Raw genomic sequence first — 18,330 nt, 5'->3', positions numbered from 1 at the left:
GATAAGTTTGTGGCTCAAGAAAGTTGGGGAGAAAGAGAACCGGTGCATCAACCAGTTTTAGTAGTTTTAGATATCGATACTGGAGCAGTTCGAATCCTTGATGTTCCTTCAAATATCTCTCCCGGCCAAGTATATGAATTTAAAAATACTATACAGCCTATACTGTACTCAGTAAATGCTTTATCAATGTTGATAATTGTAAATACTGTTTCGGATTTCAGGCAATTTGGTGTCGTGATAGTTCTGGCATTGTATGTGCTGGATGGAATAATGAGCCATGGCGATTAGGAATCATTTATTGCTCAAGCCGAAGGTTGGTTGTATGCTAGTGCTTACGTTTACGATTACTACAATATTAACCTTTCAACTATAACTATACCATTATTGTTTGGATTAGAAATGCCTTATACTACATCCCTGTAGATGATTCAAAGTTTGGTAAATGCTTTATAATTTTTTTAAGTTTTGCCTGTTACTAAATGCTTCATGCTTATCAAACTACGAATATATAGTTTGTCTACAATAAAATTTTGTATTCATAATAATGTAATTCTAGAGCAACTCACTGAAGAAAATTATACTATATATTCTCCTCGATTCAATCCTCAGGGAACTAAGCTTGTTAGTATATGATATTTTAATGGTAAAGTCCAGCGTACAATAAACATCTAATTACCCTTCATGTGATATACAGGTTTATATACGTTATCCATCTGGTGGGCCACATCACAATTGCGCAGCACTTATGCAAGTAATGGATAATTTCTTATTAAAAGCCTTACTCATGTTTAGAATAAGCAGGATATTTTGACTCTTTCATATAACTAGATTGACTGGAACACAAGAGAACGCTCAACATTGGTTGAAGAAGTTTCTAAACCTAAGAGTTGTGTGATATTCAAATTTTGTCAAACTTTTTGTAATAATGTAATTGGTGTTATCACTTATGTTTACATTTTACATTAAAAGATAATGACTTCTGTGGCATATATAGCATGGAGTTACCGAAACGATGTTGGAACAAAGACGGAAATAAACTGTACTTTCATACTATCCGAAGAGTTTATCAAGTAATCTTTACCATTTCAATGTTGATTCAGACTATGTAATTATATTAAAACCTAACAACTGATTATCATACATAATTTTTATATTTGAAACTAAGGATATCTTCGAAGTCGATACTATTAATAAAAAGATTAACTGTATAACCAAAGGTACTCATTAACTTTACATTGGAGCTAACAATTACGTAATCAATAATATCTAACTAAATCTTTAAATAATTGTAAGATAATGAAAGAGGGTGTTGGAGTGTCATCGACGTACATAGAAACATTCTGCTCGCATCTTATGCATCACCGGCAATTTCGGATCGATTGGTTTGTCTTATTGTACTACATTAGAAATAAGTTCTGTAACTACTGTTATAGAAATAGTAGGCTATTCATGTTGTAATTCACGTTTTTAGATGATAGCCGCAATACCATCTGCAAGTGATCATGCCTTAACAAGTATGGATTGGATTGAATTCGGTAATTCTATCTGCACTGTCTCTCTAAATGTTGCTTGCACATTACACTTTGCGAAGAAATTGAAATTAATTTGTATTCTTAAGCTGTTTTCTAATATCAAATTGGAAAGACTTTTTCTAACCATTTTTACGTAATCATTTAATCAGAGAACGTTATAGCTGATGATAGAATATCATGGGAAGTAATTACTTTGAAGGTTTCTGATGACACCTTGATTGATGGTAAAAATCAATAAACGTTCCCAAAACCCATCAAATCAACACTAATTTAGTTCTTTCACGATTACTAGAATTTGATGCTATATTTATTAAGCCTACAGCGGTAACATCGCCACCTCTTATCGTTGTGCCACATGGTATAATAGCAAAATCTACCTTCAAAGTTATTTAAATCGAACCTCTAGAATAAAAATAAACATTTAAGTCTGTTGCATTCGTAGGAGGACCTCACTCAGCATTTTATAGTTATTATCAAATTTATTATTATTGCTTCTGTCTGTTAGGATATGCCGTTTTGCAAGGTAACTCTGAAATCAAGTAGCAATAAAATTACTGTTGTTAAGAACGAATCACTAATATCTTAATTAACGTTTTTCGTATGTAGTAAACTATCGAGGTTCTATGGGATATGGCCAACAGGGTATTGATTCTCTTATAGGAAATGTCGGTATCGTTGACGTTGCTGACGTAAAAGTAAGACGAATTTCAATGCCCAAGAATAAAAATGGATAAAAATAATCCGTATTCTCTACGTAGTTATTTACCTTTGTGATATGTAATGTACATATAATGTTATTCCACAGTCAGCAGTGGACTATATTTTAAAGAACGGAAATATTAATAATGAAAAGGTCTTCATTTTTGGTGGATCACATGGTGGATTCTTAGGAACTCATATGGTTGGACAGTTTCCTGTGAGTAAGGCATTATCGGAACTCTCAAACGATTTGTGTATAGTTTGCAATTAACTTTTATGACGGCTTACTCAACCGATTTCATAATTTCATTAACTTAATATTTCCAACCTGAAAATAATTCAAGTTTTAATCTACTCATAATTACTAAAGGATCTCTTCAAAGCTTGTGCAGTGCGAAATCCTGTGACTGATATTGCAAGTGAGTTATAACACTGAGATATGAATAGGCAAATCTCTCACGGCTTAACTTAGATTTTATTATTTATATTCTTCTATAAATTGCCTTCAGGTATGTTAAACGTTACCGATATTCCCGATTGGTAAGGACTGATTGCATGTATATCTCTATCAAATCATATAAATCGTCTTTTGCACGTATCAGGAATACTAGATTGCATGAAATTAGGTAGTAAATGAATGAGAATGTATGTTGCGTAGGTGCTACGTTGAAGCCGGATTTAAATGGGACTTTCGTAATCTCTCTTCGTCCGATGTTTACTCTAAGATGATAAATCAATCACCAATGAATTATATATCGCAAGTACGAAGTAGTAACTTTTACAGTGTTTGCAGTACTCCTTACAATAACTCTACTTATTGTTAAGTAAATTGAAAATACGAACAAAAGATGTATATTATGAAATATTAACTTATGCCGGATAGGTTCGAACGCCAACACTCATCTTATTGGGAGAAGACGACGAAAGAGTACCTCCATATCAAGGCCGAGAGTTCTTTCGTGCTTTGAAAGCTCGCGGTATTGAGACCAGGTTAGACATTAAAATTATGAATTTATGAGCTGAGTGTAAATGTCATATAGTGTATATATTACCTAACTTTGAATTTTGATCTACTTATCCAAGTGGGCTTCTTAAAGTCTATGGACAAATTCTTACTCGTGATCTTAGTCGCTACTTTATTTACGTACATTTTTGACCAGAAACGTTAGTGTTTATGTACTTCTTAGAAAATATACTATACTAATTGCACGAAATTGCATACAGGTTGTTGTCTTATCCTGGAAATAATCACTCTTTGAGTGAAGTAGAATGCGAAGCTGACGTATTCATGAACGTTGTCAATTGGTTTTCCCGGCGTCAATAAAGAAATTTCAGTACATACAGTATAATATAGTTTAATGTTATGTAGAAATTTCTGATAAGTGATAATTATAACATAATTTATGATTGTAACTAGTTGAAAGACATTACAGTTTTGTACTACGGTAAAATGTTATATCTAGAGAGAAATTTACAATAGTTATTAGGATAACTATACGGAGTAAATTTCGTTATCAAAATAAATGTTTTTAACTATTTGTAGAAGTTACTGTTCAATCGGTATCATGCGATATAAATTGTTTTATTTTATACCTAGAAATATGGATATTAGTGCTACTTTTTACTGATCGTAGCTGGATTCTAGATAATAGTATGCTTGCTTAATTAAAGGCTCATATAACGGACAACATCTCCGAATAAATTATCTTTATACTCATGTTCTACATCTACTAAAAAGCAGAAGTAACAAGTCTCATATTTGACATCTAATCGGGTCCGAAGTAATATTATGCAGTCGGCCCTTAAAAAATAGCAAAAAATAGCAATGTTAACCAGTGCTGCTTTCGTGATGCGTCAGCAACTTTAGTATGTAATTAATGAAGTACAACACTGCGGCCATGTTGACTAGTATATTTAATCATCCCTTCACTACTGCAATTTTGCGAGTTATAAGGCGTAACGGAGAGAGGTTACGTCAAGATATGATGCAGTAGTAAACAAAGTATAAGAACGAGCAACAACTAGCATAACTTTACTAACTCCTAATATAACACCTCAATTAAATATTGAGCATAAATCACAGTTGTAGACAAAACAGTATTCTTTAGAACCATTTTATATTTTTCAGGAGCTTAAGTGTTCAATAAAGTATAACATCAAGAAGTTACTGGTTTAATACATTCAGCCATCGTTCTGCGGCCGTAATTTTCCGTGTTATAAAATATGTAGGGATGTTGTAAGCTATAAACCATGATGTAATGTATGTGAGATATTACAATGAGAAATCCACAGGAAATGGCACAAGAAAATATCACAAGTATGTTTTCGAGTACTATATGAATGAATATGTAAATCGATCCACTAATGTCACATTCTACTGTGAACATGAATGCCGTGTAGAGATTTTTTCATCTACTTTCAGTAGTAGCAAGAAGTGCCGAATGGTAGAACTAGAAGTGAAATAGTCTGCTATGGTTAATACAATAATTGATTGATGGTTGGTACGATGAACGGGTTACTAGTACTATTTATACTATGTTCCTACAAGGTAGTCGCTGACAGCTATATAAAATTATGTAGTGATTAATAAGTTATGGAAATTGTTGTCGTAGAGGCTAAGTGATTATCCAGTTTATCTTAGCCAATTTCAAATGTTATTATGCGGGAAAAGAAAAATAATTCTTCTCTATCAAACGTGCTATTAATTAACAATAATTTTAAGGTTAATTACCGTATTTACCTAATTGTGTCACGTTAGAGATTTGCTCAAATTGAATAACTCAAATTTCAAGTTAGTGTATAGTGAACCTAAGGAGTTATAAAACGGGTTCGCCACAGTCTACAGGTGGCTTCGAGATTTTAACAAGAGCGGGTTCTTATTTCTAAGCATAAACAAAGCAGCAAAGTGGTCTTATAGTATATCCATTATCCTTTACTGTATGCCATAAAAGAAAATAAGGTTTTGTATATGACGGCTGTAGAATCAAAGCAGAAAAGAGATATCAACAAAAAATTACTTTAATGTGTGTAACTGTTAAAATGAAATAGTGAAGGAAAGAGGGTTTGTATGTGGTAGCTATAGAATCGAAGCAGAAAGGATATACCAACAAAAAAATTACTTTAATGTGTGTGACTGTTAATATGGAAGATCGTCATTGCCTTTAGAACTGCCAAAGTCTTAATATTAAAAATTTATTCCATGAAACTGAAGTAGTAGATACAGTTGTATTATACCTGTATGAATGGGATGGCCATCAAAATACATATCTAATATATTATTTATTTATCAGCGCCAATTGGACTATGATGTGCTATTCTTTCCATAGTTATCTAGTACGTAATAAAGTGGGCTACCTAACTGTTTCTGTAGCACAATAAAGCTATAGATGCTAGTCTCCTTTTGGCAGGCTTCAATGTACAGCTAGCAATATAAACATCATGTAAAATTATATACAGGATGCTATTATATCTTGGAGTCCCACATCCTTCGACCGAAGCGGAATGTCAAGCGGATGTATTTATAAACATTATTAACTGGTTTTTCCTACGTCAGTAAACTGATTTTCACTGCAAAATATGACTTAACTCAATGTAGGAAGATTTTAGTATATGATGGCATACGATGAAACTAGTTGGAAAGTATTTCCTTTTTTGTGTTAATGAAAACTTAATATTTAATGATGGAGAAATTTGCATGAATCGAATATCCTATAATTAAATATCATATTTTATTAATCATGAGTATATCCTAGACAATGCCGTAACATTTGATAAATCATATTTTTATATTATAAAAGAATTTTTATGAGTTCAAAATTATCATTGCATACTAATGGTAATGGAAAGAATTGGACTAAACATGTTTCATATTTTACCTCAAGATATTGTAATTATTATATTATTATTCAGTCTGTATTTCAAAAATAAAAGTATAACAACTACAATGTTGACCAGTAATTGACGATCAACATCTTGTAAAATTACAATAAAATACCGAACTTACAGTACACAAACTATAATCGGATTCAATGATGAATAAAATAGTATGATTCTTTCCACAGATTACCTTTTCATTTTAGCTAACTGCCTTAAATTCGTAATCATATTCAACATTAGGAGATCGTACTTGTATTCGTAACTAAAGTATCGCAGTTTAAATTAAAATTTTTACTGATACCTAACTTGCCGAAACGTTTTATCAAATCTAATAAAACTAACAGCTATGGTCAATTACTGTAACACTAATTATTGATCAATTGATTTATAAAATGATAATTCTTTTATTTTACATAGGCTAATTAGCCAGAGATTTTGATAGGATAGTAGAATAAAAAATCATTTTTATATGATTTCAAACTTAATGATTTACTTGTAACTACTGTAGTCATTGTAGTTAGGGAAGCAATTGCAAGAATCCAACCTTATCTACTTATTTGCGGCATGGTAATTAAAAATTTGATCTTATTAATATAGCACAAATCCTACTTTATTAGCCTACTACATTATGATCAGCTCTAAGAAACTGGCATAATGCTAATGAAGTAGCAGCGAAAAATAATCAAGTAGCTTCGGATGTGACAGTCTTAAGAGACTAATGAATATATTCAACATTGATGCGAAAAACTATAATTTAAAATGCAGATAGTTTAAATTAATTACCATAATTACGTCACTGCAGTGATACTGTAATCAAGTAATTAATACCGCATTACATCCAGGATAACTATCCTAAGAAATTAGCAACACATATAATTATCCATTACAAATACGGAAGCCATCATCGATCCTTCCATTAATAGTTATGTACCATGTTATCGAGCTTGCAACAAAATTTACATAGTCACCATTAAGAAGCAGTAAAACAAGTACAGTTACAATTAAAACAGTAAAACCACAATGAACGAAAAAATATTGTAACAAATGATGCACTAAGTGCATGAGCGTGGATATACCGAAATCACAAGTTCGTAAAAATTGATCCACGAAGTATTTTGGAGAATATTTTATCAACGATATGAACTTCGCACATAGCTGTCATAAAATATCTATACGTGGATGCCTTATGTTTAATCCACCTATACACTTACTCGTATATACGAGTCGTATATCGTATATGGCTATATCTTTATTACAATACAACAAACTATCAAATAGTAAATCCAAAAGATTTTCATTACTATATGAGCGGTAAAGATGTCATACAATAACTAATAAAAAATAGATAAGAAATCAAAATAATTCTAATTACTAGAATGTAATTGAACGTAATCAAAATGGCAAAATATTTTATTATACCGTCTCAATCCAGTGCTATGTTACATTACTATCAAATTTTACTAGTGTATTATGCGTCAGGAACCTGTTTCTGCATCATATCATCTTTTAAAAATGTTATGCTATTCAGTTTCGGATGAGTGTGCTGCCGTTTACCATAATTTTTGATATTATAATGCGATTCTACTATATTGTAAGCATAACAAAAAATAGAGTCTATCTCTATTCGTCAATCATATATTTTTTCAAAGATTGATACGTAATCTACATTAAAATTTTTTATCGATATTAGAAATGATTCTCGATCCATTGCGATAGAATCTGAACGCAATCATCTCGCTTGATGTCTTGAAGCTTTTTGATTAACAATTGGACAGTGCTATGAGATTTTTTACCCCATTCAGCTAATAGGCTACTACTGGGACTGTCTTGTAGTTTGAAGCGTACCAACTGTTGTGTTGTAATCTCCATTAATTCAAGCGCAAGCCATCGCCAGTCTTTAACTGATGGCGTATGTTGATTTAACAAACGGCATAATTCATCGTGTGTACTTTGTGATAAATGATCAATATGATTATCCAGAGACTGTTCATTCTTGCGATCTTTTAACGCGGCAATAGTTGCCTAAAATTAATAGTATATACCGTTAATAAAATTGTTTTCAAGAATTTTCCTATAATTTAGATGTAAATTATATTTGAATATAGGCGTACATCTACGAATATCTTGCTAAATATAAAATACAAATAGATTATGATACTACGATATACAGTATCTTCATAATTTAATTTTAATTGAATTTAGCAAGCAGTATTGCAACCGCAACAATTTAGTAAAGATTACGTAAATAACTATCGAGTGCCTACCTCGATATTATCATCTGGTAGCCATTCTTTTACGTGAGGATGTTCATCGACCCTAATTTGTCCGCATTGTAGAGCAGCGTTAGGATTCAAGAAATCGACCTTTAACACATGAACGCGATTAAATGCTTGATCAGCAGATAAACAACGATCCATTGGGCACGCAGGTCCACAATGATAAAATACATCTGGAAAGTGCTTGTCGCAAATATTCTTAACCATGACATTGAGCTCATTCATCAAATACCATGCTGAGTAGCCTTCTTTACACCTTGAAGAATAATTTAAGAAGTCTTTTAAGATACTATTCCATTATCTAATTATTACCGTAACATGCTAAAAAAGATTAGATAAAGAGAACCAATAATCAGGATACAAGTATAATGCCTAATACTTACCTTGCAGTAATTTTAAATTGGCATTTTTCCGCATAAAGTTGTAAATTGAAATGATAGATATCATCAAATAACGAGAAAATTCCTCCAGTCTGGCATATCGTTGTCGTTAACGAAGCATTCTTACCACGTTGAGACATTATATCAATTATGGTGTACATAAATATTGGCTGAGGTAGGAAACCATGGAAATCAAAATAGAACGAAATATCATCTAATGAAACCTCCCAGAAACTTTCATCCATTTGATTTTTAAGTAAATATGGCATAATAAATCGCGCTGGCTTCATGCTAGAAAATAAGCCAGGTCGTTTACTATCAAATTCTTGTAAAGTTTTCTTTTCTTTAAGGTGCGATGTCAAAAAATCACAGTTATCATCAATTCGATAAATAATATGCAGTGCTTCCATCAAACTGACTAATACTTCGCTTGGTTCTTTGGAATTTTTCCATGCATGTAACATTAAATCAGTGTCGACTACAGCATAATTAGTCAATCTCTCCCATTTGTGTTGAAAGTGCTTAGTTTCTTTACAATGGCTTGGTTGATAGATCAACGCAGTAATTGCTTCCAAGACACATTGTGTATCAATGATGACAAAAGTATTCAGAATCACATGATCTTTTTTAACACCGTGAAGTATCCCTATTGGAAAAAAAATGATCAAGGACGAAATTACGCAAATAAATCTTATGCCTGCCATGGAATAAATATAGTCAATATAATAGTATACGAGTAGACGCGTATCTTTTTTTGATGTTCTGAGATAGGATATTATATTTATTTATTATTTTCATAAAAATAATAATTATACCTAAAGTTAGCTATAGAGTATCCTAGAAATGATGTTTATATGATACAAAAACTAACAAGACGAAAGTAATTTTCAACTGATTGCAGTCTGTAAAGAAATGTTAATGTAAAATCTGAACTATTACAGTAATTACACTTTGGTCTTGATATCACAAACGATAACTGAATAAACAAGTAATACAAGAGTATTTAAAGAATGTACTGTTAACTATTCAAAAAATATAATTTAGTGTACAGTATTGTACTTTTGGTGGAGTATGAGTACAAACTACAGCTTCTACCCTAGTTATAGTATGGAATGCTAGCAAATCGAGCTACTTTATTAATAAATATCACTACTAAAAAACTCAGTTAAAATGTTATGAAAAGTTATTGTTATAACATACCTGGATAGATAATTTTTCGTCCGTGATGTAAATATTCCAAGACTTGAGTTTGCTCTTGTTCTGATGTGATATTGCAAACTTGTCTTGCTAATTTCCTAAGCGAGCTGACAGTTACACATCGAATATTGTGTTCTTTATGCAATCGTGTTAATTGTTCACGGAACATAACCCAACTTAGTGGGATTGCATGAGTGGAATATTCTTGTCTCCTGGCGCAATCGAACATTTTCTCCAATAATCTAGCAGCCCCTTCATCTTTAATTCCGTGCTGTGATTCTACTAAAAACATTACTGAATCGTAGCTACTACGAGCTATCTGTCCACCAAATGATTGCATAAAATGTTTATTTAATTGCCTATTGATATTCTTAATGTCATCGGATGATAATTCATCGCCGTGAGTACCAACTAGTAGAACAGGTGTTGTGGGAGTTGTATATGTACGTATCGAGTTTAACCAGTAATGTAAACTTTGTAATTGTTTCTCTTCTTGTGCCAACATACTCACGGCATTGAATACAATTAAATTAACACCAAATTTAGCTAAGTGTACATGATGAACACTACGTGTTAATTTATGGCCAGATATATCCCAAAAATCTAAACGCAAGCGTGCAGTCGAGTTCAAATCTTCCGTAACTGTTGATGATGTTGATTTAAGATAGCTAACAACGCTATCGTAAGGAATACGTTTATCCCAAGTGGAGCATTCCGCTAATTTAGATTTATTAGTATTTCGAAAATAAAGTTGTTTTAAGGCGTGAGCAATCAATTTGCCAGCATGGCGATCAAAATCACTCAACTGTGGATTCGATGATGAGCCGCTAGCTTGATTACCGCTTGTACTGCCAGATTCACTGCTTATTGAATTATTAGGTGACCAACCTTGTTGATTACTACTTCGGATAAAAGAAGATCGGCGTTGTGGACGCAATGGAATATCATCTCTAAAAACTTCATCACTTTCACCTGCACTATCCATTAGTGCATCTAGTCCAGGAGGTAGTAGTGAATCTGATCTTGTTCGAGCAAGAATACCATCGGAAGTCATGGCATCGTCTGCATCCGATATTAATGACATTTTACGCATTACCTTGGACATTTGACCGCTTAAAACACGAAAGAGTGAACTTTTGCCGCTATTTTTATCGCCAAGGAATAAACAACGTGCTCGGCTAGCTTTGACGTTGCCATTGGCTAAAGCGGTATAAAAGGCTTCTTCGATTAATAGGCTCTTTGCTAATGATTCTTCTGCCATATTGAAAAAATATTGAAAAGATAGTTTAGTTTAAAGTATGCGTACGTTGCTAAACCACACAAATATTCAGTGTTGCAAGGATCTACAGACTCTTTCACTGTCGTTCATTACATTGCTACAGATACGCTGGGTACTCTACGCTGAACTCAAGTGTCGTATAAAAATATCGCTGAATGATGTTAGTCTTGTATGTGAAATACCTTGTGAACTTTTTAGCGTTGTGTAAAATACTTATTCCTTACTGCAGTAGTACATATAGAATTATGAACAATGCTCGTCGAATACGTCCATTTTTGCAAATAGATTGATTACTTTACAGGTTAATAACTAAAAATACCACAACATCTCTACTTTGGCTTTCTGGCGGACGACCCAAAAATTGATTATAAGATAGAAATGCCTACTATAAGCAGCAGATTCTCTAATTTGTTCGTCTACGCCTAAATTCAATCACTCGACCGAAGATACTATCAAGTCCTTTTTACTTTACTATAGTACAATCTCTGCAAAGTGATAACGTGATCCATCGTTAAAGTAAATTAAGAATATTCAATTGGCTTGTTACAAAGACAAGATATTTCAAAGGAAAAGATGCTAGCAAAAAGTGATCTTGTCAAAGACTCTACCAATGGATACTATCAAGAAAACACTTTTTACTTCACTACTATCTATCCAAAGCCATCGTATGATCAATCGTCCAGTAAACTCAGAATATTGAATTAGTTTTCTACAGATATTTCAAAGGAAAGGCAAAAGGAAATGATGCCAGCAAAAAAAAATATCCAAGATGTCTACTGCAAATCTTGGCAGTTGAAAATTTTTTTCACTGAAGAATGTGCACGTTGTCAACGCTACGCGTGCAGTGAGGGTGAGTGGAAGTTAGTGTTGAGTTACGGCGGCGGTCGTCAACAAAACTGAAGCGCAGCGTCACTAGTGAATGTTCGTTCCTTTCTTCTGTGACCCGCGCAATCCTTTGAAGTGCGGATTCATTACTCTTCTGTATAGAAGATCTAGAATATACTGTAATATACTGTCTGCACTTTACAATCCTCCATGCCTTGAAACTGTTTTCCATACTTAACTTATTCTATACAGTGTGGCCACCTACTAGTAGGAAATAGAGTAGAAATGGATGCCACTAAAGTCCTTGGAGACGAGACAAAGTACAAGACAAACTACCAGAGGTCTATGACTGCAGCGTACCCGATAACCCTATGGAGTCAAGCCTCCGCAGTGCTTGAAAGGGTGTATTTACGGGGGTAGAGACGACATACTGTGCCGGGGCTTTTTTTCACTACTTTGCTATACTGCCGGTCAATAATTAAGCATTAAATAAAATAAATCTTGATACGTAATAAAAAGATTGTTGAATACTGCAGCGATCGTCAACAACAATCAAGCGTTGTTCACCAACTACGGATCAATGTTGATGCTTCCGAGAAAGATATTTTAGTCATTGCAATAATGCAATGTATGAATACAAATTCTCTACAAATTTGATAGCAAAGTTCTATAAAATAATGCCCAAAATATACGTAGATGTCGCCAGTACAAATTAGAAATTATTAATGAAACGTTAATAATACAGTATATAGGTTATATATATACAGTACTGTATAATGAATGAATTAATTATGAACCAGTCAAAGGGAAAATGCCAAGGATTAGATAACTTATCTGGGAATGTGTTTACATTAATTTATCTATGACGCTTTACATATTTTTAATAATAGATAACTGCATAATTGTACTGTATGTATAGCACTATCTATTGTCATTACTGTACTGTACACGGATAGCTAAAATGTTTATGGACGTTTTCTATTCTATAAATTGACTAGCTTTTCAATGAAGTTTAGGTTTGTGTAATTTAAATGAGAGACTAGGGCTGTTACTGTTCGTCCTGACGATAGGAGATTGTCAGTATTTAGAGTAATACTGCAGGTAAATGACAAGAGGCTCATAGAGTGTTAGTTTTCTGTGTTTTACAAATTTCCATTTGGAACAGTAATAAATGCGGTAGACTCCGTTGTAATAATCAATGGAAAATTCAACCCAATAAACATCAAGTACAAAAATGATTCAGCGTAAAGATATCCTCGGACTTAGTAAATGCAGTGTTTTAAAGTTTTACTGCTAGGTGATATCAAGAGAACTTCACCATTCTAGTCAAAAATTGATATTCAACTTGACTATTTTGTTGTAGAATATTGATTACGGAGGACGTTAGCATGTGATCAGATTAGCGTTAATTGAGTAACGTTTTTAGCCTCCGATATACGGGTACTATAGTACAACACTATATCGCCTAGTAAAGCTAGTAAATTGCTTACCTGATATATCTTTTATTTCGATAATACTTGGTAAAACTTCCTTGGTCTCAGTATGATGAGGCTTTGGCTGATCTACTTTGTGTTGATTTCCAGCCGCCACTGCAGGAGATTTCGGTTTGATAAAAATTGGATCATCACTTTTCCCCCTATCTCCAGCATCACTATTAATGATAACAGGTAGTGAAGATGGAGAGTGGAGACGTTGCAATGAAGCATTAGCAAATGCTGTATTGAAATCGCCAGAAGTTCCTGATTGAGGGGTATCTGGAATAATCCTCAATTCAGGTGTAGCTATAGAATCTTGAGTTACAGCCTTGGATGACTCTGTTGATACTGATCTCTCATCTGATCTTTCGGCCAAATTCGAAAGGGATTCTTCAGCCCCAACGGTATCAAATAATTGATCCGGTAATTTAGCGACACCTGGTTCTGCATCTTCTATATAAGTTGATTTCTCTTCTTGTCCATAACCTCTTATATCGATTGGCTTCTTGAATGTTAGTCGGATAAACTGCTCGGAAGGTGATTCCTCAATTAATTTTGTAGTTTCAATGGAGGATTTCTCTTCTAATGAAACATTATTAATTGCCACTAAAAGATCACCAGGGTGTATCCGACCATCTCTATCAACACTACTGCCGCTCACAATATTTTGTATAATCATGTCATTGCTTGAAGGATTGTTAGGACGCTAAAAGAATTATAATAATGATGAAATTAAATATTATTTCACCGTCGTCGTTTACTGCTCCGCACTTCCTTCTAATACTGTGTTAAAGTCAACTAAAGGAAATTAACAACAATTGAAACTACTATAGGATTCTTGATAAAAGTTTGCACCTTTTTAGGAACAATTTTGCAACCTAAACGGTTATCAATTTTGGCCACATCGATCGTTTCAGTAGAACTTGACCATATAATTTGATGCGGATCCGTTACTGCTAATCGGCGTATTTCCGACAATTTATCTTCATTGTCGTCTAAGGTGATAATTCCTTCAGCAACTAGAGCACTTTCAGCTAATGATATCAGAAAGAAAAACATATAACAGCTTGATTAATTAATTATATTATCATTGGTTATAAATATTCTAGAGCTTAATTTCAATTTAAAATTGGTGTAACAGTTTTATTGGGTAGCATCGTCTAACATTGCTCAATTACACTCGGTCATCTACTTCCGTACAAGTTGTACAACATGTATATGACAAGCTAACCTTGTATTGTTTCTTCAACTCTAGTAGAATCCATAGACTTTACTTCTTTGGCATCTTTTTCTTGGTTAGTTAGCACTTGTCGCATCACTAGTTTCCATGTTCCTCTACCTGCAGTTTTAATAATTTCATCTGCACTTTGCGATGGTATATCTTCCAGACTTAGATCATTGATTGATACTAATCGATCATAAACTGAGATTACTTTAGCCCGAGTTGTAATACTGTTACTGGCCAACTTGGTAACAATAGTGCAAGAATGCCCATGATTTTCAGGATCCTATTGATGTATAAATACGTGATACAGTAACAACGATGATTAATACGCTCCCAAGAATATAACAACTCATCACACACACGATCATAAAACTATAACAAATCTCTTTCTTCTATTGAATTAGCTAATACTTACGTCAATAACTTGGACATCAATTCCTAAAGGTTCATCGCTTCGACTAGATTCTAATTTAATTGTTTTTGTATTTTGCCTCCATGCTGTAGGGTAGTTCAAAGAATCACTAGAGTCCTCTTCTTGCGGTTGTGCTCCTGATCCCAGCGCAAAACCTTTGCTTTTGTCATGAGTTGGTGTCGGCGTTGCTGACCTAGAGCCCTCATTCGTGGTTACTTTAGGCTGGCCTCTTTCATTTGGATCACTTTTTCTCTTATTAATAACAGTTCGCTTAGAAGTTGAAATAACAATTCTTCCAGAACTTTGCTTTGGGCCATAGGCCCCTGATTGACTGTCATTATTACTTGTACTACTGATATTCTTTCTCATATTAATGGAAATTTGATTTTTTGCCGTAGTTACTATGTTTCCACTAGCTCGATCGTTAATTTCTCCTTCATTGGATTTAACCAATGTAGTGCCTCCAGTAACCGGAAGATATTGCTTATGTTGTCGAACTACTTTAGGGGGCATATCCACAACTGTATTCATCGTATGTCTGTGGCCTGTTTTAACAGTAATGCTCGTTTTAGCTTGTCCATTACTGCCAAGTGCTATAGCAGACGTCGAAACTGATCGACTAGCAACAGCCTTATTGCCATGTGGGCCTTTAGTAACAACCGTACGACTCGTTGTAACCGTTGGAGGATTACTATTGCTGGCAGAATTAACAACGCCTTTGGTTAGTTCTGTCGCACTAACTGATCGCTGACGATCATTTAACGTCGGAACAGTTACTCTAGATACTGAACCACCAATTGAGACTCGAGCAACTTTACCACTTTGGCGTACAGGTGGTACGGGAACATTGCGTCCAATAGGCCCACGAGAAACATTATATGAATTAGCGGAAGTATTAGCATTTTCATTATTGACAAAATTTGATTGTGAAACAGCGCTACTACCACGCCATTTATTATTATTACTTTGGTTATCATTGCTGTTAGTTGGTCCATAACTTCCGTCGACTTCGCTATGTCGATGATATGATGTCGGATGTTCAGGATAATTAGCTTGATTTGCATTAGAAGCATGATTATAGCCGGATCTTTCTGAAATAGTTGCATCTGATGGTGGCGAATATTTTCTGGGGCCAGAGACACCGGAGGCAGTTGTTGATTGAGAATGGGAATCATGATATCGTGAATTGTTACCATTATTCTGATTACTGGGGGCGTTATTCTCCATTTCCATAATATGACGATTTCGTTGGTATTCTTCTCCGCAAGAATTTACTCGTCGACGTTGTGCTTGAACGGATAAAAATTTAGTAATTTGAGATGGAGGGGAGCGATTACCAAAGCTGTATCGGTGAGGTGTTGATATAGATAGTCCTGGTCGAAGATATAAAGGTTTAGCTAGACATAAAATTAGTGGATTCTCTGGTGGAGATGATGCTAGTGTACGATAAGCTTCATCTAAACTTTTGCCAATCAAATGTATTTGATTAACAGCGAGAATGCGACAACCAACTAATAGACCAGGTTCACGATCTGCAATACTATCCGATTTGATGTTATTGATAATTGTATAAGTTTCCTCAGATCGAATTGGGTGCTATATTGTCAATAAAAAGACGATGCCGTGTTAATATATTTTTAAAATCATACATTCATGGTACTACTACGAATTAAGACGATAATCCGAGCACATTAATGATAAAGCAATGATTCTGAATCATCATGAAAGTAATATAGTAGATGAAGCTTGCCGTAGTCAGTAGATTATCCGTATTAAAGAATTATATCTAAGAATTGTATAGCTGGCCTACTAAGCTTAAAGACTATATAACAAATTGCACGATAACATGATAACTTAGGCAGCATTAAGGAATCTGTTTGTTCGGTCAAAACTTCGGACCCTTAGTAATCCCCATATTTGAATTTTGATTTGAGCAAATACAGAAAAAAGAAACTTATATCATAATATTTTTATAAAACATTTCAGTCCTTAACCCAAAATCATACACTTTGCATATCAAATTAAATCTTTTAACTCGTATTCAATGGGAAATTAGCAATTTCCTAATAGTCAATAAAATTATTACTAATTTATTACAAATACCAAAATAATTTAATCAAATGATCTTAATTTTATAGGTACTGATTCTGGAAAAGATATTTCAAAATCTACTTTATAACCTTTGCAGTAGATTACTATGAAACATTTAGCTAAGACTAGTATTATTATCAGACTTAGTTGCTTTAAGCAGTCCTCTCTCAGCGAGAATAACTTTCATATTATTATTTGCACAAGATCCATAGCGAATGAAACAAATGTTTTACCATCCAATAAATTATATAATACGATAGCTAACAAAGTATATGGAATAAACTTAGTTCCAAATGCATCAAAGAGAAGCAAAATTTTCGAACCACATAATCAGCATTTTATCATTTTGTTAATAATAAATGAAATAACTCGTACTCGCCACATTACGGTGACCAGCTGTATTTATTTGCTAGTCGATATTAAATCCTATTTATAATTGGACACTACAATTTCGTGTAAAATAAATACCGCTGTGTATTCTGACGACCAATAAAGTAAAACATGACTCAGATTATATGATAAATTTGTCCAATTTCAATTTACTTTTCAAATTTTATAGTAATAGTTATAGAAATTGAATTCTACAACATTTAGCAATTGCTTGTCATAGCAGTACAGTAACTATATTTTTTTATTCGTTGAAGACCATAGAATAGCAAAGTTTGAAGATACATCTCAAGTCAACGATAAATTGTACGGTTTCTAATTTATTGACAAGAGTGATGCTACAATAAAATTCAAATGAAATTTAGACAGATCTAATAGAAATAGAAGGCCAATGTTTGTCATACATTAGTGTTATAACTTAGTTTTCGTCAATTCCGATAAATACGTGATGTCTTAGTCGCGTGTATTAATAACTCACTCAATTAAAGAAATAAAAAATTTTACTTAGACGAATGATTTCTTTCCTTGGAAGTTTTATTGCAAAGATATTTCAACCTAGCAATAATTTTGGCCGCCTCGATCTGTCTCACTCCCTTCTTAAATCGTAATGTTATCACCGATTTTGGAGAATATATAAAATATAACCTAGTACAATATCAAGATGAAGTATAGATAT

The 18,330-nt window shown here is 33.4% G+C and overlaps 3 protein-coding genes across 3 annotated transcripts; 1 reads left to right on the top strand and 2 right to left on the bottom strand.

The window, feature by feature from the left end:
• Positions 1-3,555, top strand: TRIADDRAFT_24080 (uncharacterized protein; the record flags this gene model as incomplete). Its single annotated transcript, XM_002111900.1, has 19 exons — positions 1-129; positions 222-313; positions 398-438; positions 557-621; positions 695-751; positions 829-886; positions 970-1,070; positions 1,166-1,217; positions 1,294-1,382; positions 1,472-1,607; positions 1,807-1,890; positions 1,975-2,055; positions 2,139-2,227; positions 2,338-2,448; positions 2,602-2,650; positions 2,741-2,771; positions 2,890-2,992; positions 3,115-3,221; positions 3,456-3,555. Coding segments are annotated over 19 exons (1,575 nt in total), but the record flags the coding sequence as incomplete, so codon positions are not given.
• Positions 3,556-7,793: 4,238 nt separating this feature from the next.
• Positions 7,794-11,221, bottom strand: TRIADDRAFT_55446 (uncharacterized protein; the record flags this gene model as incomplete). Its single annotated transcript, XM_002111390.1, has 4 exons — positions 7,794-8,129; positions 8,372-8,639; positions 8,767-9,409; positions 9,964-11,221. The coding sequence occupies 4 exons, from the start codon at positions 11,219-11,221 to the stop codon at positions 7,794-7,796; spliced, it is 2,505 nt and encodes an 834-aa protein (XP_002111426.1).
• Positions 11,222-13,047: 1,826 nt separating this feature from the next.
• Positions 13,048-17,651, bottom strand: TRIADDRAFT_55445 (uncharacterized protein; the record flags this gene model as incomplete). The annotated part of the gene is made up of 6 exons (XM_002111389.1): positions 13,048-13,124; positions 13,555-14,245; positions 14,395-14,573; positions 14,771-15,047; positions 15,180-16,772; positions 17,643-17,651. The coding sequence occupies 6 exons, from the start codon at positions 17,649-17,651 to the stop codon at positions 13,048-13,050; spliced, it is 2,826 nt and encodes a 941-aa protein (XP_002111425.1).
• Positions 17,652-18,330: the final 679 nt, after the last annotated feature.

Source organism: Trichoplax adhaerens, genomic scaffold (genome assembly GCF_000150275.1).
Source record: "Trichoplax adhaerens TRIADscaffold_4 genomic scaffold, whole genome shotgun sequence".
Classification (NCBI taxonomy): Eukaryota; Metazoa; Placozoa; class Uniplacotomia; order Trichoplacea; family Trichoplacidae; genus Trichoplax; species Trichoplax adhaerens.
This window is presented reverse-complemented; position numbering and strand designations above follow the sequence as displayed.